General features: G+C 45.6%; 2 protein-coding genes across 2 annotated transcripts; one reads left to right on the plus strand and one right to left on the minus strand.

Moving 5' to 3' along the window:
* Positions 1 to 203: 203 nt before the first annotated feature.
* On the minus strand, positions 204 to 11,197 carry Mrpl47 (mitochondrial ribosomal protein L47). The gene is made up of 7 exons (XM_051157041.1): positions 10,957 to 11,197; positions 9,880 to 10,031; positions 9,292 to 9,352; positions 7,628 to 7,724; positions 4,027 to 4,157; positions 2,749 to 2,844; positions 204 to 662 (listed from the first exon to the last, which is right to left on the minus strand). Exons 1-7 carry the CDS (start codon positions 11,052 to 11,054, stop codon positions 539 to 541), a joined length of 759 nt encoding a protein of 252 aa, XP_051012998.1. The 5' UTR covers positions 11,055 to 11,197; the 3' UTR covers positions 204 to 538.
* A 147-nt stretch (positions 11,198 to 11,344) lies between these two features.
* On the plus strand, positions 11,345 to 25,761 carry Ndufb5 (NADH:ubiquinone oxidoreductase subunit B5). The gene is made up of 6 exons (XM_051157040.1): positions 11,345 to 11,514; positions 19,327 to 19,415; positions 20,634 to 20,700; positions 21,975 to 22,036; positions 22,775 to 22,881; positions 25,586 to 25,761. Exons 1-6 carry the CDS (start codon positions 11,391 to 11,393, stop codon positions 25,704 to 25,706), a joined length of 570 nt encoding a protein of 189 aa, XP_051012997.1. The 5' UTR covers positions 11,345 to 11,390; the 3' UTR covers positions 25,707 to 25,761.
* Positions 25,762 to 26,049: the final 288 nt, after the last annotated feature.

A 26,049-nucleotide genomic window follows, 5' to 3' on the forward strand; every position in this document is an offset into this window, starting at 1 on the left:
ACTGTCCCCTCACACTCTTTGGTTGTGAGCCTACCCTGTAACAGCTGAGCCATTTTTCCATCCCTTTCCTTGCACTTTTTAAACTAGTGGTGAAAACAGCATTCCCAAACTGACTTTACTGCTAGTGTCACTTTAAAAAAAAAAAAGATTTATTACATATACAGGGTTTTGTCTGTGTATGTGTCTGCCCAACAGAAGAGGACACCATGGGAACTGACCTCAGGACCTCTGGAAGAGCAGCCAGTGCTCTTAACCTCTGAGCCATCTTTCCAGCCCATAGCATCACAGTTACACCAAGACATCAGGTGATATAAGCTGCTTAGATGTCAGGACCTGTTCAGTGGAACTCAACCTGAACTCTGCCTGGTTGTGGTAGAAGCAACACTACATGTAGAATTCATTAACATGACATTTTACCTGGAAGAACAACTGACATCATTTGACAAGACCATTTCTTTATAAACTGCCTAACAGACATTCACATCAGGACAGACTACTGTGCTTTGAGATCAGAGGAACTGGACTTCGGGATTTCATCTTAGACAGTACTTGACTTCTGGTCTTTAGAGAGATGTGGGAACTTTGCCTGGAGAATCTTTTCTTTCTTTCTCTGTAAACTTTTCTTTCTTGCTTCAATGCGGACTTGTTTCTCAAATCTCAGTCTAGAATAAAAACATAACAGCAACTTAGACAAAACCATTCTGTTAGCAGTGCTTGGTGTATATAAATCAAGTTTTAACAATGATCACTACAAAAACATAACAGCAACTTAGACAAAACCATTCTGTTAGCAGTGCTTGGTGTATATAAATCAAGTTTTAACAATGATCACTACAAACAAGATAATGGAAGTAAAACTATCTTAGTACCTGCAGAAATTGTGAAAAGAAGAAATGTAGCAGATTAAAAAAAAAAAATGTATTCAGTGCTCTGCCTGCATAAATGACAGAAGAGGGCATAGATGACTTATAGATGGTTGTGAACCACCATGTGGTTGTTGGGAATTGAACTCAGGAGTTCTGAAAGAGCAGTCTCTTAACTTCTGAGCCATCACTAGGCCCAGATTTCTTAACTAGGTCTATTTTTTTTTTTTTTTTAAGATTTATTTATTATGTATACAGTATGATCAGATCACATTATATATGGTTGTGAGCCACCATGTGGTTGCTGGGAATTGAACTCAGGACCTCTGGAAGAGCAGTCAGTGCTCTTAACCACCGAGCCATCTCTCCAGCCCTCTTAACTAGGTCTTAAATGTGGAAAGATTTCAAAGCTGTAGGATCAGCACCAGGGGTGGGAATGAGCAAGGTGTTAGGAGACAAGAAAAGTTGTCACTGATGAAGGAGACATGCCCAACTGGGTGGTACAGGGTATGACTTTTGAGAGGTGGGGCTTAAAAGCCTTGAAAATCATGCAGCTGAGAGGATGGTGTTCAGTAAGGGACTGTACTGGAGTAGACAGGGGAAGAAGGCAGATTTGAAACAGCCCAGGAAGAATTTGAAGGACAGACTAAACCTACAACACTGGCATTCAAGTACAGGTTGTTTTAGGGTCCACTGCACACATGCACTATGGACAAAAAAAAAAAAAGTTATGTCCGTGCACACTAATCTCAGCAGGCCGATCTCTAGGCTGGCCTACAGCAGGTGCCAGGGCTACACATAGCAGATCAAAAAACCAACAGGGAGCTGGTTCAGAGAGGAAGATGAAGTTCGTTAATTCTAAGGTATATTAAACATTTAGTGCTCCTCTAAAAACTAAAATGGCTGGCGACGAGCCTGGTGCAGGCACCTGGACTACAGAACTGCTTCCTGCAAGCCATCCTCTATTTCACACAGGACCATGCTAGGATAGTATGTGTGTGCGTGTACACACTTGCGCAAACTTAAGAATTAAGTTCTTTAACTTTTGCTATGGATGAAGCTTTGGGGTATAAACATCAGTTTGTGAAAAGACTTGTGGGGAGCAGAAAGGACCCCTGGCAGGTCTTGTACCCAATCTTCTTGCCTTGACCTCGTCAGTGTTGGGTCACAGGTTTGCCAGCACGCCAGCTAGATCGCTTCTGTATTACGGGCATGACTTTAAAAGGAATGTTACCTAGTTTCTTAAGTATCAGCTGGGGGCTGTTGGCAGCTACGATTTTCTAACAGAAATATCCTATTCTCCCTGTCTCATGTAAACTGAATGCAGAATCTGCCACTGGAAACACTTGAGGTAAGAGCCTGCAGCACAGCATGATCCTGGGGGTGGGGTGGGGGGGACAAAAAAAAAAAAAAGCAGACCCCAGACCCCGGCCCTTTCCATGAGGCCTGGAATAAGGAACTTGCACTCCTCGCTGCAGTTGGATTTCCCTCTTATTTTCAGACATACAGAAGTTATATAGCTTTCAAAGGGATACACACTAATAGTACAGTGACTTTATGGACAGTAAGATTATATATATATATATGACTTCAATTTTCTGCTTTTTTCAATCCAGTGCTTTTGTTGTGTTGTTTTGTTTTTTTAGACAGAGTTTCTCTGTGTAGTCTTGGCTGTCCTGGACTCGCTTTGTAGACCAGGCTGGCCTTGAACTCACAGAGACACACCTGCCTCTGCCTCCCTGAGTGCTAAGGCTTTTCTTTTTTTTTTTTTAAGTTATGAATACACATTACTTATGTAATAGAAGAAGTAAAGGTGTAAAATAAGCTCAGGTCACATGGCTCCTGGAGAAAGGAGGCTGCTTCATCATGAGGGCATTGTGCTCACCTGACAAAGCGATCCACATAAGGCATTGCGAAGAACCGTTTCCTGTTGTATCTTTTATTTAGATACCAAGGTATAGGCCACTGCTTGAATTTGTGCCTGCCAAAAAAGTGAAGCTATTGCTTTATACAAAATATATGATACATTTTTACTTCATTTTTTTTCACTGTTTTCTAATTGGCCTCAAATAAGTCAATCCAATTAAAAAAATTAGAAAATGGGGCCAGGGAGGTAGTACTTGCCACTTGAATTAAATCCCTAGGACACATGTGACTTGGAGAACCGAGTCCTACACGTTCCCTCTGTACCTCCAACACATGCACCACCACAGCACATACTAAACGCAAGTAACACACTTTAAAAAATTATTAGAAAATATAATTAAAATTGCATGCTGGAAATTTTTTCGACTAGAGCTACATCCCTAAATCCTTGCAAGTTTTTGTTTTGTTTTGTTCTGCTTTGTTTTTGTTTTGAGGCAGGGTTTCTCTGTATAGCCCTGGCTGTCCTGGAATTCTCTCTGTAGATCAGGCTAGGCGTGGACTCAGAGATCTGCCTGCTTCTGCCTCCTGAATGCTGGGATTAGAGGCCTGCGCCACCACCGTGCGTTCCTTGGAAGAGTTTAAGGGAGAGGTTTTGGCAATTTCTGTCTTTCTATATTGGCTTAGACGGTTCCTAACAGGACGGCAGAGATTCCCTATCAAGTGCAAGTGTGCTGTTTCTAAGGCGGTAAGTTTGGAGAATGTCTACACACCTCAAGCTTCTCCACTGCCGACTCATGTTTGAGATACTACAAGTCCGTGAGTTAGTTTATCCTGGATCCTCTGTGTTCTTTATTCCTCAGAGTTCAACCTGAATCTCAGATCCTTCTCAGGAAGAGGTAAGCTGTTCATTGCTTGGCCCAGGCTTATCCCACTGCTAGACTTTGTTACTCAGGAACTTTCAAGAGTCCAGGATCTTAGTATGTGGGGTGGACCTGAAGTTAGCTCTGGGATTTATAATCTGAAATTACATGGGTAGAGGCAGGTTTTTCTGTCAGAAGCATGTAACTTTCATGAAAGTCCTATGATTCACTCAAGATAAGAATCCATGGGGAAGAGTTTTCTGGTCTAGAGTTTGTTTTACCAGACAAAGCAACCTTGGTGCCTATTTTGTGGTCTAGAAGATGGGGACCTTGCATTACACAAGATCTCTAATACATCCACAGGAGAGTTTTAAAGATACTGGGAGGGGAACAAGGCAGCCGATCTCTATCGTCTAAGTCTCAGTGTGGTCATGTACCAGATGATGCGTCCGAAGATGTCCCGTCTCCAAGCACCAGGTCTTGGTTTTTCTTGGCCGGTCTGAAGAAGTCTTAAAGCATCTTCTCTCTCCTGGACAACTTTATCTAAGGCATCCATGGAGTCCACAACCTGGGATGAGAAGAAGACAGCCAGCTGTAGCCATCACTTACACCACACAACCTGGGATGAGAAGAAGACAGCCAGCTGTAGCCATCACTTACACCACACAACCTGAGATGAGGAGAAGACAGCCAGCTGTAGCCATCACTTACACCACACAACCTGGGATGAGGAGAAGACAGCCAGCTGTAGCCATGACACACACCACACAACCTGAGATGAGGAGAAGACAGCCAGCTGTAGCCATCACACACACCACACAACCTGGGATGAGGAGAGACAGCCAGCTGTAGCCATCACTTACACCACACAACCTGGGATGAGGAGAGACAGCCAGCTGTAGCCATCACACACACCACACAACCTGGGATGAGGAGAGACAGCCAGCTGTAGCCATCACTTACACCACACAACCTGGGATGAGGAGAAGACAGCCAGCTGTAGCCATCACACACACCACACAACCTGAGATGAGGAGAGACAGCCAGCTGTAGCCATCATGTATACCACACAACCTGAGATGAGGAGAGACAGCCAGCTGTAGCCATCACTTACACCATACAACCTGAGATGAGGAGAGACAGCCAGCTGTAGCCATCACGTACACTACATTCCAGAAGAACTCATCAAGATTTACAAAGTAGGGAATTTATGTTTTTATTTAGAAACCACTTTCTAGTACGTTTTAGGAAGCCCTTTGGCAGAGGTATATGACTTCCGGTAGCTCGTCTGAAGTTTTATTCCCAACTGGTTTTGAGCGGATGCAACTCTAGCACTCGCTGTTTGTTTGTGAATGCAGTGAGCTAAGGAGAAGCAACAAGTACTGCTGGCTTTGTCAGAACAAAGTACAAGCTTGGGTGTGACAGGCACTGTGTCCCCCATTCAGCAGGTGTCCTGGCCTGCGGGGCAACTCCTGCTCTCGCAGGGAGGGAGGGCTAGGACTCTTAAGGTGCAACAAGATATTTCTACAGCATCTATTTGCTTCTATTCCATTCTTATTCACAGTTCTATGCTGATGTTAATGTAAACAATATAGGGGTACAGTCACATTTACTGAGTTAGAAATACACACACAGACACAGAGACACACACACACACACACACACACACATGCACACACACATACATGCACACACGTGAAACCCTTGGCTGGCCTGGAACTTGGTATGTAGACCAGGCCTTGAACTCAGAGACCTGGCCGCCTCTACCTCCTGAATGCTGGCATTTAAGGTGTGTGCCACAACACCCAGTCTATAAATCCTCTTACCTGAGGACTGGAACTTCAGCAGTCAACTTTCTCAGCGCTCTAAGCACGGAGCCACTGTGAGACGGGCATGTGGCTACCTCAGCATCTTAACATACACTGTCTACACACATTGCTTCTTAGGATATCCCTTACAAAAACAGCAGGGGAGACTAAATTTAAAGATACCTCCATGTAGTTCAAAGATGGGAAATTCAGACAAATGACCGTATGCCCTACTTGTCAGCTCATGCTCAGAACATGTGCTATGCCCACTGTCACCGGTACTTTGCAGCAGCTGACCTTCCGCACCTTCCCAGCCACTGAGAAGACAGAAGCAAGCCGCCTCTGAGGCTGCACACAACGTTCTCCTCCCTCAGAGGATTTCTGTAATCTGGCTACTGATGGCCTACAGTAGAGCCCACCCAGCCAAGGCAGGGCTGGGGCAGCTGGGCTCTCCTGAGGCTGTCGTCCACACTGCTGGCTCCAGAGCGAGCACTAGATGCTTACACCACAGCACATCAGCAGAGCAGCGCTTCACTGTTCCAAGCCTGGACTTTGGAGCATTTTGGCTTTCAGGCTAAGGACACCCAACTGGTATCCCCAGATTAGAAACACAAACAAACTCCCCAACTGGAAAGACTACTGGCCCACAGCTTATCAAAGGATCACCTACCAGCACATACCAGTTAGCTGTACCCCTCTCAAGAGACTTTTTAGTTTATAGATTTTACTCGGCCAAGAGTGTAATTCAGCTAGTCTGTCTTCCTCACCATGAGAACCACCAAACAGCCTCAAATTAAGGGAATGGCTACATGTTTCAAAAACATCCATGCCATAAAATGTAAAGACCCATTCTCTGCTTTAAAGGGATCACAAAAACAGAAAAAGCATGATGCAAGATTTTCTTTTTTTTAAAGATTTTCTTGCTATAAATGATATTGTTAGGATACTCAATACAAGGTAAATAATGTAAATGGATTCTACTATCGCATCAGTGTTTGTTTCCTGACTTAAAAGTGTAATGATTATGTATGAACTGATGTTCGGAAATGTTTCGGTTTTGTAGATAAAGAGACATGAAGTGGGGAAGGAGAATAGAATAAAGATCACTAGAGAGCCATGGAAGCAGGGTGGGGGCATGGAAGCAGGGTGGGGGCGTGGGCTCTGTGCTGGTCATGGAGCCGTGGAAGCAGGGTGGGGGCATGGGCTGCGCTGGCCATGGAGCCGTGGAAGCAGGGTGGAGGCATGGGCTGTGCTGGCCATGGAGCCGTGGAAGCAGGGTGGGGGCGTGGAAGCAGGGTGGGGGCATGGGCTCTGTGCTGGTCATGGAGCCGTGGAAGCAGGGTGGAGGCATGGGCTGTGCTGGCCATGGAGCTGTGGAAGCAGGGTGGGGGCGTGGAAGCAGGGTGGGGGCGTGGGCTCTGTGCTGGTCATGGAGCCGTGGAAGCAGGGTGGAGGCGTGGGCTCTGTACTGGCCATGGGACTTCCAGCACATCTACTATGACATAAAATCAAGTTTAAAAACTCAAAAGTGAAACTCAATTCTCACCCGGTCATGCTGTCCATCCCATAAAGGAGAGAACTGAGTTCACCTCTTTTGTCTGACTTCTGCCGGGGACACTGTGACCTTTCCTCCGTGTGCAGTGTGGTGAGAATGCTGATTCATGGAGTGGGGAAGGGAAGGGAAGTGGGCTGCAGTAAGGCTCAAAACTACAGCTGCTACAAAGCTCAGCTCTGGCCCCACTGACAACATACGACCAAAAAATCAGGTGCTGACCTCTAAAACAATCTCAGGGGAAAAACCATAGCAAAATCACAGAAGAGCAAAACAACACAGGCCTCCACACTAGAAAGTTGCTGTGTTGGCGGGGAGCAGCCAGACTGGAGCTGGGCACGCAATGCGATGGCTACTGTACTGCTGGGTTCTGGACCCTGAGCTTGGCCTTCATGGCTTGTGCCTGACATCCATGGCTGCCCCCAGAAAGCCTTCAATGGAGACTTACCGTACAGCCTGGCCATTTTACTCCCAGGGAGCTGCTCAAGATAAACACAAATAAATACCCATCTGTAGGTTGGAAGTCGCAATTGAGAATGAGGAGGCAGCCAAGGCACACGACACTGTGACAGAAACACTCTCAAGAGACAGAAAGAAGGTTTGAGAGAAATGTAAGAACCATGTATGCATCCCCTTTTAGCTGTTACCCCATGCAGGGCCTTAGCCCCACAAGCCTACCTTTTCTAAGCGCTCTGGACTTGGCATTGGCAAACTCTGTCGCTTGGCCTCCTGCTCTAGAGTTAGAAGCATGTTTCTTTCCTTCAGAAGGACATACCTGTACCAAATACAAAGCTGTGATGCTACTCTATAGTGACTTCTTACATCAAAATGAAAAGTCCTTGAAAGCCCAGAGGCCCTTCCAAAACCTCACACCAGGCACCATTACAAAGAGCCGCCCTCCAGCGTCCTCAGGTGCTGCATTGTGTCCGGGAGCATCAGCCACAGTCCCTGCATCCCACAGGCAAGGAAGAGGAACAGTGCCCACTGAGCAGCCTGTCCACGCCTGCGTGCTGAGCCTTCCTCACAGCCCTTGGAGGTTGGCACTACTGGCTCCCTCTCTCTAATGCACACAGCTCAGAGCACTCGGGGTTATGATCATGGGTCACCTCAAACCCCTGTGCAAACTCTACCTCTAGCCTGCCACACTGTTTCTGATGTGGCTTATTGGGTTGGGGAGATGACATGTATTAGAACAGTTAAGGGATGGACACACACCTCCTCCAGCTGAGGTACCCAGGGAAAGCTTCCGAGTGATGGATTGAGGATGGAAGCGAACAGGGCAGCTGGACTCTGAAGCAGTGACCTGGCTGAGCTGGGGAAAGTGGGTGGGCGAAGACCTCAGTTTCAGAATTAAAGCAGTAGCTGTGGAGGGCAGTACAAAGAACCCGCAGCTTTCTAGTAGGAGCGAGACAGTCCAAGGGGGAGGAGTGGAAGAAAATGTTGGTTTTAACATAGTGAGTCCTGAAATCGTCCTACATTCACCTTTATCGATAACCCATAATAACAGCACTTTACTAAAACTTACTTTTCTGTAACAAATAAGCACAGTATGGGTGGGTTTTGTGAGCTCTATGTAATTCTCTAATCTGTTAAGAGAACTAATCCTTCAAATTAGGGGATAAAAAATTGAATGTCTGCTACAGTGCCCACATGGGTGACAATTATGAGTGAGGTGGCCTGAGTGACAGCAGGTGAGGAGCTATCTGCCTGCAGGCACTGCTCCACACACTGACCAGCGCTGGCATACAGGCATAGAGGCCTAATTATTCCAGAGATGGCAAAGCCTACATAGATCGTGTGAAACTCCCCCCCACCCCAAACAAGTATGGCTTAAGCAAAACGGCCTGCGGCTAAATATTAGAATGCAGGACTTAGCAGGGGCACGTGCCATACATTCTCAGTGGACATGACTTTCGACACCCCAGAAGGATAATAGGCCAAAAAAATAAGGCCATGGGAAGGGAATAAAAAGGAAGGCAGCCACTGTGAGTGACTCTGTAGGATCTGGCCAGTGGTGAGCTTGTAGTCAGAGACATTGTCTTTTGAATGTTCTTTTAGAACAGAAAAAAAGAATCCTGCTTGAAATGGGACATTCTCTTTCTTCTGTTTAATAGTCCAGACAACCAAGGTGAGGAAAAGAACTCCCAGCATTTACAGCAAAAATGTAAACTTCCTATTACCTTTGAACTATGAAGTATCTGCCTTAATGTAATACTCTGAAAAAAGCTCATATGATTACCCACTGTACCATGAAAACAATCACTTTGTCCAGTTCCTTATCACACGGGGTGCAGTTTTGACCCCACTGTTAACCTGTAACATTTCAAATGCAGAACACTCACCAAAGTTTATGTAAGTCTTCGTTACTTTTGTTTCTTAGCTGCTGGCAGGTCCATGCAGCTCCTATGAGAATGAGAAACGTGTAACACTAAATGATGTTTCTAGATCTATGCCCCTGGCTAATCAGTCACTCTCAAAATAAAATCTATTTCTGTATCTGTAAAATGTATAACAGAATTACCATATTATATTGTATATGACTCAATTAAATAACAACATGAAAGTAGCAGTAACCTGATTGATTAGTGACAACATTCAAAGACTGCTTGTATTTGTGCCAAATGCATTTTCATTCGCTAATGCCACTGCAAATTATTTTAAATTATTAAACACACACACACACACACACACACACACACACACACACACCAACTAAAATAAACCCAAACCTCATGTTACTCAACATTTTCAAAGTATCCTTCTTCTAAATATCCCACCAATCAGCCAAGGAAGTTTTATTTCAGTGACAACAAATCCGCTTGGAAATTATAAGGAATCTAAAGGATATTATAAAAAGAAATCCTGACGTGGGTAATTCCAGGATGATGACGGGCTCAGTCAATTAATACGGACCATTCTAAAGATCTCACCAGATTTGACTTTTTCTTCCCCCCAATTCTTTGGGTCATCAAAAAATTCTTCTAGTCCTTTCCTTGACAACGTGGTATGAAGCAATTTACACTGGAGAGAAGATGTGACATGTGGTGTGTTCTTATGTAACAAACTAAGAGAAAACCTGCAATTGAACACAAGCAAATAATGATTAAAGTTTATTATGCTCGAACGTTATAAGCAAGAAACATTTCTTTATTACAATGCCAAAATTTCTACACAGGATTTTTACCCCAGAAGCAGTAAAGTATTAAAATGCATTAGAAGGTGCTTTTTATTGAAAAATTGCTACCCTATAATTTCACACAACATATTTATACAGTTATGTATGTCTATCTTTTTATTTAGTATTAGTGCATATGTGAGTACATGGATTCATGTGCCGTGACACACATGTAGAAGTCAGCAATCTCCAGTAGTCCGCTCTCTCCCCCCCTGCTGAGGCACAGTCTTTCTCATTTATGATGCCGTGTCAAATATTCTCTGTTAGAGGTTTAAAAGCTCTTTTCTCTACTTCCTATCTGGGCATAGGAGTGCTGGGATTGCAGGTGTGTACAAGTCTGCAAAAGTTTTAAAAAGCTAACTTCCAGAGTTAGAGTTAATAACACAGAAGAAAATAGATGCATGCGCAGTAGCTATGTATTCCACCGAACATGGGTTGCTTCCTTCAATTAATCTGAGGTACTCTACTGTTGAGGAAGCTGTCCCTCACACTTGCAGAAACATCTTCTGCTATTCTCATCTTTTAATAATATCTGCCGGACGAATTGTGTTCGAAACAGATGGCCCACGACCCCCTTTCTGTCTTAGGGTCCACAGCACAAGAATCCTCGGAGCTGTCTCCCCTAAGCCACCCGGCCCGAATACAGTCTCCGAGTATACATCTGAAACTCCCCGGCCGCCGGACCCACGGCCGCAGCAACAGGGATGTGCCAGGGTGGGCGACTCCAAGGTCACTCCCTGTGCCTCCCAGGTGGCTTCTGTGCCTGAGCTCTGTTGCACTTAGCAAAGAGCACCCACGGGCGGAGGCCGACATCCCTTCTTTCCTCACTTACCCGGAGTGAGCTAGGGCCTTGGGATTTACTAGGGAACCGACAGCCTTCAGGAACGCAGAGACTCCTCTACAAACACCCACTAGACTGGTCGCAGCCATGTTTCTAAAGTAGGCCCACTGTGTAGGCGCTACGTCACTTCCGCCGTTGTGTGCGGATAAGTGAAGTAATTAGGAACACGCTTTGCCCTTACTAGACATGGCCGCCCCAACTGCTCTCACCCCAACCTCCCAATCTACCATAGAGTTTACGTCGGCTCTCTTCGCGTTCCCCAGCTATAATGTCACGTTCGCCCGCGAGCGTCCACATATGAAACGTACAGGAACTCGCCGTTGCCCTCACTCAACATGGCCGCCTCCAGCTTTCGCCCTCACTGCTAAGATTGTCCCTCCCGGCTCCCGTTACTCACCCCACTTCCTTCCGTGGCCGGAGTAGCCATGGCGGCCATGAGCCTGCTGCAGCGGGCTTCGGTCGCCGCGCTGACGGCGCTGGCTGGCCGCCGGGCTGGCACTGGACTCGGAGTCGGAAGTTTTCTCACACGGAGCTTTCCGAAGACTGTCGGTGGGTGCCGGCCTTGGAGTCGCGGGTGAGAGGTGGGAGGGTTGTTTCCAGGTGACCTTGGGGACCTCTTAGGAAAGGAGCACGGACCGCAAAGTTGGCCCCGGGCTTCTAGAGGACACACCGCACTGGCTGTGTGAGGAGCTGCTGCGGAAATCGGATGCGCTCGTTAAAGCTTAGCGTTAGCGCAGCACGTTGTCGCTCGCCGTGCCGGTGCTGTTCACTTGCAGCCAGGAGAGACAGACGTGGGAGCTGTCGTCCTTGTCTCCAAGGGCAACACACTCTTGGTTGTTGAGACAGGGTCTCGGAGGTTCGAACATCTTCCGGCTTCTGTTCGCGTGTGCTGGGATGTGCTGGGATTAGAGGCTTGCGCGCTACATCCCTGGGCGAGGGGCAATCAGGATAGATGGCACCGCAGCTTGTTCTAGCTCGCAGCTAGGACGTTGCTAAGAAGCGCACTGAGTGTAGCGATGTTCGTAGGCTCCAGGTGACAGCCCCATTTAGGCGCACAAGTAACTACGACCGTGGAGGTCACGATGTCTTAGGAGTCCACACGAAAATGCTTTGTTTGTTTTTTTAAAAAAGACTCAGGGTTAGTGAATGTGCTATGCCGAGTGCAGCCCAGATTCTGTTTGCTGTATGTGGGCTCTCTCGAAGTGGTTCTCAACCTGTAGCTTGTGACTTCTTTTACAAGGGTCGCCTAAGATCATAGGAAAACACATATCTTTACATTATGATTCATAACAGGCGCAAAATTACAGTTATGAAGTAGCAACGAAAACAATTTTATGGTTGGGGGTCACCACAACACGAGGAAGCGTATTAAAGGTTCCTCGAATTAGGAAGGCTGCGCACGCCTTTAATCCCAGCACTCGGGAGGCAGAGGCAGGTGGATCGCTGTGAGTTCGAGGCCAGCCTGGTCTACAAAGTGAGTCCAGGATGCCCAAGGCTACACAGAGAAACCCTGTCTCGAAAAACCAAAAAAAAAAAAAAAAAAAAAAAAGAAAGAAAGAAAGAGGCCTAAGAGGCCTAAAGAGCTCAGGCCTCATCAATCATAGTGTGGGCCTGGGAGCTTGCCTCAGATCCCTGTGCGTTCCAGAAGAGGACACAGAGCAGGATTCTGCATGCTCAGTAGTCAATCTGTTTCTCTCTCTCTCTCAAGACTCTGGAAAGTAAATGCAGTGTTATTCCCTAGGTTGCCAGTGAGGAAACTGATTCAATTAATATTAAAAAGTATGTGCCACTCTACTAAGTTGGCACTAATGGTGGCAGGGTTTCCTGAACATCTGCTAAGTGCCAGGCACTATTTTAAGTAGTTGACTTATTTAACCCTCTTGGTTAGAGATGTACCGTTTATTTGCCTTATGCAATACAGAGAAATAAAGAATGTACCCCTAAGCCAACAACATTCTCTCCAATCTCCAGGCATCTGGGCCCGTTTTATGCTTTTTCTCCCAACCTAATTTTAATTATGCCACATTGTATAATGCAGCAGTATGCAAATGCTGGAAAGAATTTCTATTCCATGCAGACTCCATGAGCTAACACTACTTGGTCAAATCCTTTTGTAAACCTTTTTTTTTTTTTTGGTTACAAATATCCCCAGATATCCAAGTAGAGATCCCTCGAACCCTCCCCAGAGAGTGCTTTATGGAGTCTAGCTAAGCTGAGGTAAGACTCGCTAAGTCCTCTCTCTGTACCACTCTCCACGCCTGTAGTTCTGAAAGGATTACAGAGAGACCAGTGGAGGCATGTTGGCTGCTCGTTCCAGGAAGGACTGTTTCATGGTGTTGCTGCTTTCACGGGCACACCATGTCCATCATGGCTGCCTGAAGGTTTTCATCCCTTCCACCATCTCCTTCTTCTTTTCTCTGGAGCTAGGCTGCCTAGATTCAAATCCTGGCTGTAGAATCTAAAAGCTCTGTGACCTTGAGCCCACACACTTCTTGGAAGCTGACCTGGAAGGCACTTGGTCCAGATCTTCCTTTCCTTTTCTGGAAGCCGGTCTTTGTAGACATCTTACAGAGTAGTTGTGGAGCATTTGGAGTCACCGTCACCCATGCGTTAGACTATTCAAAACAGAGTAGAGAATGCAGCATGAGATTTACCCTTTGGTGCTGCTGATAAAATACTCTCGCATATACCAGCCAGCTGCGTTTTACCCCGGACTGCATCCCTAGCCCTCTTTTTCTTTACTTTGTACATTTCTGAGGTAACCTCACTAAGTTGCCCACGCTGATCTTGAATACACTCTGCGTTGCAGGCTGGCTTTGAACCCGTGATGCTGCTCTCACAACATTCCAAGTAGCTGGTAGACTGTGATTGAATTTCTGAGAGGCGGAATTCCAATCCAAGGTCTTCCTGTCACTGAAGGTGTACCCTTGAAGGGGAACTCAGGGCAACAGCACCTCCTTTTTCCTCTTCCTGCCACTCGAAGGTGTGCAGTTTGTTCTGCCACATACTACCCATCATGCTTTGCCACAGGCCCAAAGCAGCCAAACTCCCAGCTTGCAGACAGAAAACACTGGCTGCCTTTCTGTTCTAAAGCTAATATAGCACAGGTATTTCTCAGCGTGGAGGAAAGCTGATGAGCAGATATGTGAGCAAAGTACTGTGACCTCAGTCAAGGGCTGTTGAGTGTGTAAGATGGACTTGCGGCTCAAGTGAAACTGGCAGCAGTAGGGCGTGGGTTTTCTGGTGTGTCTGGATGTCGGGCTTTTGGGAGAACGAGGTGTTGAGAGAGGGAGTCAGAGGTGATCAGGACCTAATTGGAGCGGCCACTGAGACACAGTGGCTAGACCCATATAGGTCAGAGGACAGCTTGTGGGAATCAGCTCTTTCCTTCCACTGCGAGTCTGGGGGTCAAATGCAGGTTATCAAGCTTGGCAACAAATGTGCTTCCCTTCTGAGCCACTGTCTTAGAATCACTATCGATTTGTCGCTGATATGTGATGAAAGACAGACAGAGGCAAGGAAGTGGACTTACAGTTTTGGCCCAAGTAACTAAAATGGTACTTTTAACTGAGGCTTTAGAGAAAGTCAATGAATGATCAGTTTTTGATTGTTTGAAACACAAACAGAAAGTTGCTACACTGTCTTAATCATGGCGTCAATTACAGTCAACACACTAACTTTGCTGAGTGATTTGCATATATAAAATCATTTATGGGAAGGGACTGGAGAGACTATAGTTCTGTGGTTAATAGTGCCTCCTGATCATCCAGAAGCCCCGTGTTCATTTCCCAGTGCCAACCACTGGGACTCCAGCTTCAGATGAACCCAGTGTCCCTGACTTCCACAGGCAACTGCACTCACCTGTACATATCCACATTTACCTAAACAAATAATAAAACATTTTTAAATTATTTACTTTTATTTTTTTATGTGCATTGTATGTCTGTGGGTGTCAGATTTTGGAGTTACAGACAGTTGTGAGCTACCATGTGGGTGCTGGGAATTGAACCTGGGTCCTCCAAAAGAACAGTCAGTGCTTCCAACCGCTGAGCCATCTCTCCAGCCCCAATAATAAAAATTTAAAAAATCATTTATTGAAGACTTGGGCCTGTAAGCTGTGCTCATCCTAATGTTTCCCGAATGTGAGCAGGTAGCCCTCCCACATCAGCAGAGAGACCTCAGCGCTGTGGGGAGTTGATTTCAGGATGGCTGGTGGGAGGAGCAGTCATCAGGCATGTTAATAAGGTGTAACTGTTAAACAGCTGGGTAACTGTGTGTTAAGAAAGAGGATGCAGTTTACTTTGCTAGCCTCATTAATATTCCTCCAATGTAGCCAGACCAAGCTTTCTTACATCGTTCTTTTTTGGGGGGGCGGGGCGGGCGGTGGGGGCATGAGGCGTTAATATAGGTCTCACTGGGTAGCCTTGGCTAGCCTTGAACTTATGACTTTCCTCCGCCTCCCAAGTGCCTGTTTTGTTTTGTTTTGCTATACAGTTGTAATGACTGTTCATTGAAGCTGCCTATGATTTAGCCTTCCACTGTTCTGTGATTGAAGGAGAAAGGTGCGTACTGCCTCCTTTGAGTAAGTGTTGTAAACTGTGAGGACTTAAGTGATCCCTGCTAACATTCAGGTAAGAGCTGTAAATTCAACAATGCTCATGCAGCCCCTGCCACTTGTTAGACACTGAAGTTTGCTGGAGACACTGACTGGGCTACATATAGTGTCCTCTGACCCCGTGAGCTTTACCAAATTATTATGGCTCATATTTTTTGCATTAAAGGAAAATATTAAGTGATGCTCAAGGGAAAAGCAGGAGACCCACACTTTTTGGGTAAATCAGGAAAGAGCTGTGTTAGGAGATGATACATAACCCGAAGGGTGAGGTGTGAGCCAGGCAGGCAGAGAACCCAGGGCAAGGGAGAAAGAGCCGAGCACAAACCCAGGAGACAGAAACCGTTTTCTTGGGGATCCTTGACTTGCCCTTTTATTATGTAGCCTTGGCTGGGTTGGAACTCGTCTCTGTGTAGATCGGGTTAGACCTAACCTGCCTCTGCCTTCTGATGGCTAGACCCTTAAGCTGTGTGCCACCATGCCCCACCTGGCTTGGGGATCTTTGTCTTGGGAAGCCATAGATGAATTGGGAAGGAGTCTTTATTTGAGGATAGGGCGTGTGATCAGATTCTCTGAAATAAGTGGCATGGCCCTCGAGGCACACCTGTATCACACGAAATTTTTATATTGCATTGTGGATGCTTGAACAACTGCTCTGAAAAATTGCTGAGACAATTCAGTTTTAACTTTAGCCCCCAAATTTCTAGAACCCAGGACCACCTGCCCGGGAAATGGCACCACCTACAATGTGCTAGGCACTCCCCCTTCAATCTCTGGGTAAGAAAATGCCCTACAGGGGCTGGAGAGAAGACTGATTGGTTAAGAGCATAGGCTGCTCTTCCAGAGGATCGGGTTCAATTCCCAGCACCCACGGGGCAGCTCACAACTGTCTGTAACTCCAGTTCCAGGGAATCCAACACCCTCATACAGACACACATGCAGGCAAAACACCAATGTACATTAAAAAATTAAATACATTATTTTAGAAAAGAAAAAGAAGATTCCCTATAGCTGGGTCCTTTTTTTCTTTTTTTCTTTTTTTCTTTTTTTTTTTTTTTTTTGGTATTAATTTATTTTTTTCTTTTTTAAAACTTTTATTGAATGTCTGTGATTTACACATCATGCACCAAAATCCCTCTCCTCCCCACAGTAAAATAAAACAACCAGAAAACAAAAGATTGTCACAGAAGCCTACAGCCGGATCTTGGAAAGGCATTTTCTTAACTGAAAGTCCCCCTTCTCCAGTGACTGTAACTGTGTCGAGTTGATATAAGGCTATCCAGCATAGGCAGAACAAACCCAACCCACTTCCCCCAAAGTGAACAGTGGTGGCCTCCGCTTCACTGTCCTGCTCAACTGGCACTTTCATCCGGGCTGTTCTCTCCTGCTGATTCTGTTTCTTTCTTTGCTGCCCTCGTGTGTTTGAGATCCCTTGACTCCTTATCTACTGTTTTTCTCCCAGAGTGGATCTGTACCCATCTTGAACTCTAGCCTAGCAGAGGACCTGCACACAGTGAGCACTTTGGTCTTTAGTGAATTGGCAAATGGTTTGTAGTATCATCCAGCTGATTGAAACTTTTAAAAAGGTTTCTGGAAAAAAAAAAAATGTCAGGGTCTCTTTGTTGTTTTTAACAAAATCTCAACATTGGATTTACCACTAACGATTCAGGAGCCAGATGCTGGGGTAAAAGCCTGCTAGCTCAGAGGGGCAGAGAAAGCATCCAGCCGACCTTCCTCCTCAATGAATGTCCCAAAATGAAAAGGAAAACCTCCTTTCCCATGCTTACTCAAAAAACCATCACACTCATTGTCTCTCCCTTCTACTTCCTGTGCATCTCTCTATCCGTCCTCCTGACTTCCCTCTTACTCTATGATTTTTCTATGTCCACTCACTGTCAACTGGTTGCTTGCCTTTGACTTTATTTAATCCTGTTTACAATATTCAAGCAGAACTCTCTTGGATTCAGAGTGTGTGCTAGGGCTAAGCTCCAGTAAACAACACCATCTTGGGGTTCACAGTGTGATTCAATATCCTGCCATATCTCTTATCTTGTCACTTCTGGAGTGTTAGCAGTATGATTTCTAGTTAGTAAGGTCATGCCCATGTCAGATTCTCTTGTGAATTAACTTCCTAAATCCTGTTAGCTGCTACGTATGATTCTAAAATCAAGACAGAGCCCACCTTCAAAGCATGGCTAGATAAAGGTGGCAGGAATAAAAGCAGGTAGAGATGGGCCTCTGTATCCATGCAGCAGCTCCCTCAGGTCCCGCCAACCACGGTCTGAAAATATTTGGAAAAATAAACTGCTCCTGTAACCTTTTTTCTTGATATTATCCCCCTGACACTACAATACAGACATGGTTTACATGGCATTCTCTGTAGTCTAGAAATTAGCGTATATAGGAGAATGCGTGTGGGTTATACAGATGTCATTTCATTTAAAGTCCTTGATCATCTGGAAGTTTTGGTATCTAGGGGACCAGAACTTAGTTCCTCATGGATACTGATGATTGTGCACTTCCTTGGGTGTGTGGCATGTCAAAGGGAGCATGGCATCTGCTGAAACAGCATCAACTTCCTGCAAGATAGCTGTTCTATGGCCCTGAAGGGACTGGGGAGTTCTAGACGTTCGATGTGAGTGAGTGGCACCATTCTTTCTTGTGTCTGTTAGTGTTGCCACCTAGAGGTCTTGGTTGGGTTCATCTTCTTTGCTGTTAAGACTGTGGTGAGCTTCTGCATAGCAATACAGTCCTGGGCATAGAGTGCTGATGGTGAGTCTGTCAGCTTCAGGGAAGCAGAGCAAAGGAAGAGGACCCAGCAGTCGCAGTCCACCTCCACGTCTCCCCACACTGCTGGATCCATTTCAGTCTTCACGTAGAGAAGGAAGATACTCCTAGTCAGAAGTGACTTACGAATAGATTTTGTGTGAAGGATGGGGGAATAGCCTGATGGTAGAATGCCTGGCTAGCATACACAAGGCCCTGAGTTTAACTGAGTGTGCACATATGTGAGCGCGCGCCCATACACACACACACGATTGAGTGTGTAGTCTGCAACAATCAATTTCCTGCTGGAGATTGGAGTAGATAAGTATAGCTGCTGTGCATCTGTGTTACAGCAGCGCCCTGCCTTCCACTTTCTTGTGTTAGGAGACATGGTTCACCTTTCTGCTCCACCCCACCCCACCCCCTACTCCCAGCAGCTTTAGCACATTTGTTTATTGTAGGGAAAGCGAGGTGAGCAGCTTGTCGGGAGCCTGAGCCCCCACCCTTCCTCCAAGGTACACTGACTGACTGCTTGGTGTTTCTCCAGTGAGTTCAAGTGAGGAGCAGCTGTAGCTGTGCACTTAGCAGCATGTGTGAAGGAGGACGGGCCTCAACATGCTCCCTGCTAATCATTAAAAGAAAATAGCCGGGCGTAGTGGCACACGCCTTTAATCCTAGCACTGGGGAGACAGAGACAGGCAGATCTCTGTGAGTTCGAGGCGAGCCTGGTCTACAGAGTGAGTCCAGGACAGCCAAGGTTACACAGAGAAACCCTGTCTCAAAAACGAAAACAAAAAACAAAAAAAGAAAGAAAGAAAAGAAAAGCAGCAGCAGCAGCAGCTGTACTTGAGAACAGCCTGTCAGTCTGTGAAATGTGCTCCACCCACCCTAATGTGCAGGCAAAGCACACTAACTCACACAGATCCCGAGGTCTTCTCTGCCCACCCCTGCATGAGCCCTGTTAAACACTTTCACGTTTCCAGCTCCTGTGCGGCACAGTGGGGACCATGGCAAGAGACTGTTCGTCATCAAGCCTTCTTTATACTATGACACTCGCTTTTTGAAATTAATGGTGAGTTGAAATGTTCTTAACAGTTCTTACAGTATGTCTATGAGGAAATATCTTTCACTTTAAAATGACTGTTTTCCCCAGAGGATATAGAGAGATTGGGTAGTGAATTTTTTAAGTTAGAGGAAACTGTTATTTAAAACAAGGATTCCCTGGGACTGCTGGTCAAGTGGCGGCCATTCCTTCTGCTCAGGGTCATGCCACTTGAAGTCCCATGTGCCTTTCCTCTTCAAGTAGAAAAATCTACAGGATCAGGTGGGCGGTGTCTGCTCAGTGCATGTCTGTGTCAGCCCCTGTGGTCTGCACCAGCACATGAAAACCTGCAGAGACTTCTAATGGAGCAGCTCTATCGGGGATGTGGGGTTTTTGTTGTTGTTGTTGTTTTGAGACAGAGTTTCTCTGTGTAGCCTTGGCTGTTCTGGTATCACTTTGTAGACCAGACTGTCCTCCAACTCATAGCAATCCACCTGCCTCTGCCTCCCTGAGTGCTGGGGTTACAGGTGTGCGCCACTGCACTCTGCTGTGATTTTAGTGCTACCTGGGAATGCTGATTTTAAAGTGATAGCCTTAATTTATCAGCAGCGTAAATAATCTTGCTTGTTTAGATTGCTGCTTGTCTTTATCTCATGATCCAAAAAATACCAACCAGAGGCTTAGAAAGAGGGTTGTTTGGATTTGGCCATTGCCCCTGTGATGCTCAGCAACCGAGCTCCGGCCATCTGAGACGCCCCTCCTTTCCAGGGTGTGCACTGCTGCTCCTTAGCTCCCCTCCCCTTTTAAATTTGACATAGATCCCGTGTTATCCCAGGCTGGCCTCAAACCTCAAGGCTGTCACACTCCTGTTCCTCCTGCCTCCACCCCCTGAATGCTGGATTCCCAGATGTGTACTGTCACACCTAGTGAATGTGATCTTGCTGGGACCAACTCCAGTGACGTTCAGTGGCTGAAATGCTATTATTTTCACACTTTGTTCTTAATATAGAATTTTCTTTATTGCGTTTCTTTAACCAAGAAGTCAAAAGTCATTTCACATATATTGCACTGTTCTAAATAGTGTGTCTAAAAACTAAATCAGAGGAATATGATAGAAATCAGGGATTTCATTCTGATTCCCAACTTATTATGTTTGTTCAGCAAGGATAGAAGAAATCAAATGAGGGTAATTTTGGTAAGAGAAGCAGGAAAGACAATGAGAGAAATCTTTATGTTTTTTCCACACAGAAATTCTACATTTTGTTGACTGGGGTCCCAGTTATGATTGGCATAACGCTGGTGAACATATTTATTGGTAAGTCCTTCAGCCAGCCCTCATTCCATGAAGTGATGACATTTGTGAACAAGCATACAAAATTTTAAAAAGGAAATTACAAACATTTACATTAGGTACTTTTGCATTGCTGTAATGAACACCTGCCACAGCCCTTCTAAGGAAGGGCATTTTGTCATGGTTTCACAGAGACCTTCAGGAGGAGTGGGTGGGGCACTGGGAAGCAAAAGAAGCTTCCGGGAAACAGAATGGGCTTCACCTTTAAAGGCTGCTATAAGTCACCACTTCCTCCAGTCCCACATCCTAAAGGCTCTGGGACCTTTAAAGTAGCTCTGAGCATATGGAGGGCATTTCTACAGGAGGTGGCTGCTGACACCTCATCCTCCTTCCCCTGTCTTAGTCACTGTTCTGTTGCTGTGAAGAGGCACCATAGCCAACTCTTGTAAAAGAAAGTGTTTAATTGGGAGCTTGCTGACAGAGCATTTCATTAGAGCTTTCAGAGCATTAGCCCGTTATCATAGTGGGAATCATGGCAACATGCAGTAACTAAGAGCTACATCCTGCTCCATAAGCAGAGAAGCTGGGCCTGTGGGGGCTTTTGAAACCTCAAAGTCCATCCCCAGTGACACACTTACTCCAACAAGGCTACAAATCCTTCTAATCCTTTCAAATAGTTCTGTTTCCTGTAATGAAGCATTCAACTATATGAGCCTATGGGGCCATTCTTATTCAAACCACCACGTCTCCTTTTCCAAAGTTAGCTTTGACAAACTGGATCAGGAAAATAGAGGAACAGTAGAGCGTGGAAGAGAGAATGCAAGAGACAGACAAACACATACAGAGACAGAGAGACAGAGAAAGACAGGCATTGACTGAGACAGTCTTAAAATTCATCCTGGAGTCTGCACGCATCTAATGCCCACAAGGTCTTCTGGACAGTATCTTAAAATGCTGAATTTTTTTGAATCTTAGAATATTTTGTGTGGAAGATTTATAGGGAAGCAGAAAATAAAATAAAAAACAGTGTGTCCTTCACTATATCTTGTTATATAAGAACAAACTAGGCAGCTCTGCTGAGACGCTGGGGGTCCTGCTTACTCTTAGAAGATGGCCGGTAGGGGGACTAATCTTCCCCCCATGAGCTTAGTACCACAGGAAGCAGTCTTGGAACCATGAGAAAGTGGCCTGCGATGTGCTGTGGAGGAGCTGGTGTGGTGCTGGTGTGGCACTGGCATGGCGCTGGCAATACAGGCTCTCTGTGCTGACCTAGCGCTGTCATCATTCTCCCTCACTAGGTGAAGCCGAACTTGCAGAAATCCCAGAAGGCTACATCCCAGAACACTGGGAGTATTACAAGGTTTGCACAGCTCGTTAAAATTCTTATTGGATATCTTGTTAATACTGTGGTAAACTTCTTAGTTAGGTGTAATTATGATATCATTTTATATTGTTTTTCATATCCAATAGATGATACATTTTAAAACTTATTTTATATGATTGGGAGTTTTGCCTAAATGTATGAGTGTGCTCCACATGTGCCTGGGTATCCATGGAGGCCAGAAGAGGGTGTCAGATCCCCTGGAATTGGAATTACCGATGGTTCTGAGCTACTGTGTGGGTGGTGAGAATTGAACCTAGGTCCTCTGCAAGAGCAACAAGTGACCTAAACTGCTGGCCCATCTTTCTAGCCCACAATATTTTAAAATTTTTTGTAAGTAGCAATTCTTGGACTTTTTTCATTAAAAAATTATGTTAAGCTTTATAGGTTAAATAAGCAGAAGATATGCTTATTTCTGCCGTCTAGTAAAAAGATCTTTGGATCAGTAAAATTTGGTCGCCTCCTGCCTCTCCCCTGAGCTACAGTCCTTCAGTGCAGTGTAGAGAGCACAGAGGGTTGGAACTGAGGCAGACTGGTCAGACGCTGCCACTTAGGTGCTTATCTCAAAAGTGGGGTGAAAATAGCGTGAACCTAGTGGTCAAAGTGATGCAAACCCACGAAGCTGTTGCCATGAGAATGGTCATGTGAAACAGTTGTCACCCAGAAGAGTGAAGCTTCCTTCAGAAGGTAGCTGATTTGAAACATATCTTCTCTTAGCACCCAATATCAAGATGGATTGCCCGAACTTTCTATGATGGTCCTGAAAAGAACTATGAAAAAACCCTGGCTGTCCTCCAGATCGAATCTGAAAAGGCTGACTTACGGTAGGAGAATGGGGTGTGGAGAAAGCAGTCTCAGAACCTAGATGCCTGTGTGACGCACGAGGCCAGGGAGAGGCTTTCTTGGTAGGGGACTTTGTTGCTAACTGGGGAGATGATAGCTCCTATTGGAAGACTCTCTGTCTGTTTCTTTAGTGGTTATGGGTGTGTGTCCCTGTGTGTCCCTGTGTGTCCGCCGTGTGTGTGCAGGCCCATGCATGCCAAAAGGGCATCAGATCTCCTGGAGCCAGAATTACAGGCCTTTGTGAGCCCCCACATACAAGTGCAGCACATTCGCCAAACTGCTGAGCCGGCTCTCCAGCCCTGAAAGAAACTTAAATGAGCACACAGCAGCCCATGCCACGTCATTAGAAACCACCATGTAGAACTGGAAGCCACCTTATGTAACCATGTGCCTCTTTCTAGAGGGAATTTATCAGTTAAAAATCTTTTCTACTGTGAAGTGACATGAGTGTAGATCCAACCGTTTACAAACACTGCTCACCCTGTGCCTCAGATGATGTTCTCCCTGTGGAGACACACGCCTTCAATTCTGTGTTTCTCTTGGGCCAGGGTGTGCCTTAGTTTTGGTTGTTGTTTTTGTTTTTTGTTGGGTTTTGGTTTTTGGTTTTTCTGTTTTGTTTTGTTTTCTTGGTGTGTATCTGTGTGCAGGTTTTTGTGCATACTAGTGTGTATATATGTATGTGTGCAGGTAGGTGTGTGTGTGTGTGTGTGTGTGTGTGTGTGTGTGAACACAGAGTTATGTAAACCTATGGAAGGTAGAGAGCAATCTCAGGTATTGTTCCTCATTCTCTATTAACCTGTGTTTTTGTTTTGTTTTGTTTTTAAATTTTGAGACAGGGTCTCTCACTGGCCTGGAGCTCGTCACTTAACTAGGCTGGCAGCTGGCTAGCAAGCTCTAGGATCTGTTTCTACCTCCTCAGAATTGGGATATGAGCCCGGATGATTTTATATGGGTTTTGGGATTGAACTCATATCCTTGCAAGGCTAGAACTTTACTGACTGAGCCGTTTCCTCAACCTTGTTTTGTTTTGTTTGGCCGTCTTTGTTGTTGTTGTTGTTTGCTTCTTTTAAATTTAGATTTTTGTTTTATTTTGTTTTTATTAGAACTTTCAGGCCAGGTGTGGTAGCACACGCCTTTAACCCCAGCACTGGGGAGGCAGGGGGATCTCTGGTCTACAAAGTGAGTTCAAGGATAGCAAAAGTTACACAGAGAAACCCTGTCTTGAAAAACAAAGGGGGGAAAAAGGAGAAGAACATTCTACGTGAGGCTGTATTTACTTAATTACTACCTCCTTTCTTTCCCCATCCCAATTCCTCCTCCTCCTTCTCACATTTATGAACTTTTCCTCTTTAATTACTGTACTTGCACATTTTGTTTGAGTAGGAAAGACAGGATCGTATTTAGTCCTTCTTAAAAAGTTGAGTAAATACACTCTTTAAGCCACCCTTAGATTGGGAAGCTGGCTAATGCTTAGAAAGTGAATTGTGCAGCTGTGCATTTCTGCTCATAAAAAGATGAATATGTGTGCTTTAGAAGGCCAAGAGTTGGCCTTGGTGTGGAGCTGAGAAGACATTTTTACAGTCGAGATCACTTGGATTGAAGACGTATGAGGACAGCTGAGTGGGCTCTGAGTTGCTGTTTCTCTTGGCTGAATTTTCTCTTCTGTTTTCTTAATAGCTGACTATCTAATGCAGGCCATTCAGTCTGATGCTGGTGAGGGGACTCCACTTCCTGTGGAATCATTCCCTCTCCTAACAATGGTAGCAGCAATATAGGCAGAGATCCTCCAAGAGGGCAGGCATACCACCCTGCAGCAAGGGACCCTTGCATGGGCATATTAGTAAGCATTCTGTAGCCAACAGTTAACATTGAGGGTGGGAAGCAGACGAGCAATGTCACAGAGCCGCAGCGCAGGGCCTGTGGAGAGAGAGTTGGTCCATGTAAGGGATGCTTCAGCTACAAAGGCACGATGGCAAAAGCCCCAGCTCCAGGCCTTGCTTGTATGTGTGGCAGGTGCCTGCCTCCGTGTGGCGGTGTGCGCAACAGCCAGACTGCCACATGCACAGTGATTAAATCTGCAGCTGGGGTTGCGGGGTTCCTTTCTTTTTTCATACATTTTTTTATGTATGAAGTGATGGCTTTCCTGCTGATATCTTCATAAATGTATTTTACTCATCCTCACCTCCTTTTCCCTTCTCTTCTCCTCTCGTCTCCTTCCTGTTGATCTCTTCCTGCCCTCCTCCCTCCCTCCCTCCCACTGGCCTCTCTCTGCCCCAGTCACTCTCCATCTGCTTTTCTGTCCTGTGTATATCTGTCTGTATCAGAATGTGTGAAATCTGCATTACACGTGGGAGAGGACATGTTGTACTTGTCTGGTCTACCAGCAGCTCCAGGCATTCCTCTGCATATGGCGTGATTTCATCTTTCTTTGTGACTGAATGGAATTCCATTGTGTACATGTACCACCCTGTCTTATCCATTCATCTGTTGATGGACAGCTAGGCTGCTTCCATATCTTGGCTGTTGTGAACAGGGACATAGATGGTCAGCGTGCTGACTTAGGCCGTGTAGCTGTGTCCTGCGGTGGTTCTGTTTTGTTTCTGAAGAACCCCTGTGCTGACTGCCGTCGTAGCTGCACCTGCTTAGGTGTCCATATTGACCCTGTTATTCTTCCCTTTGTTGCAGGTTAAAGGAGCACGAAGTCCGAAGACTGATGCGTTCCCGGGGTGACGGGCCTTGGTTTCAGTACCCAACACTTGAAAAGGATTTCATTGATAATTCTCCAAAAGCGACTCCTGACAACTGATGACTTGTGTGTCTAAGAAGAGCATGTTCTTCTAGTAGAAATAAATAAATAAATAGTCTGTATTTTTACTCTGATACACACAAGCTGCTGTGGCTGTTTCTTCATGTGGTTCAGGTGATGTACTCCATGTGGGCTTTTCAGCTTCATCTGTTGGGATTTACAGGGTAGTAATAAAAGCTGGCAGTCTGGGAATTTGTGAATTGCTAAAGTGACACTGTGGATAAGCTGCTGCTGCTGCCGCCTTTGTGTGGCAGGTGGAAGATGCAGTGGCCCTGTGAGTGTTCAGGAACTGTAGTGTCTGTACCGCTTTGCAGACAGGCATTATTTGTGACTATGTGGAATT

This window comes from Acomys russatus, chromosome 15 (genome assembly GCF_903995435.1).
Source record: "Acomys russatus chromosome 15, mAcoRus1.1, whole genome shotgun sequence".
Classification (NCBI taxonomy): Eukaryota; Metazoa; Chordata; class Mammalia; order Rodentia; family Muridae; genus Acomys; species Acomys russatus.

Coding starts and splice junctions, on each gene's coding strand:
- Ndufb5 (XM_051157040.1), top strand. CDS start 11,391: ATGGCGGCCATGAGCCTGCTGCAGCGGGCTTCGGTCGCCGCGCTGACG. Junction 19,416..20,633: donor CTCGCTTTTTGAAATTAATG/GTGAGTTGAAAT, acceptor TTTTCCACACAG/AAATTCTACATTTTGTTGAC. Junction 22,037..22,774: donor AACACTGGGAGTATTACAAG/GTTTGCACAGCT, acceptor ATCTTCTCTTAG/CACCCAATATCAAGATGGAT.
- Mrpl47 (XM_051157041.1), bottom strand. CDS start 11,054: ATGGCTGCGACCAGTCTAGTGGGTGTTTGTAGAGGAGTCTCTGCGTTC. Junction 4,158..7,627: donor GTCCAGAGCGCTTAGAAAAG/GTAGGCTTGTGG, acceptor TTCTCATCCCAG/GTTGTGGACTCCATGGATGC. Junction 663..2,748: donor TATGTGGATCGCTTTGTCAG/GTGAGCACAATG, acceptor TTTTTATTCTAG/ACTGAGATTTGAGAAACAAG.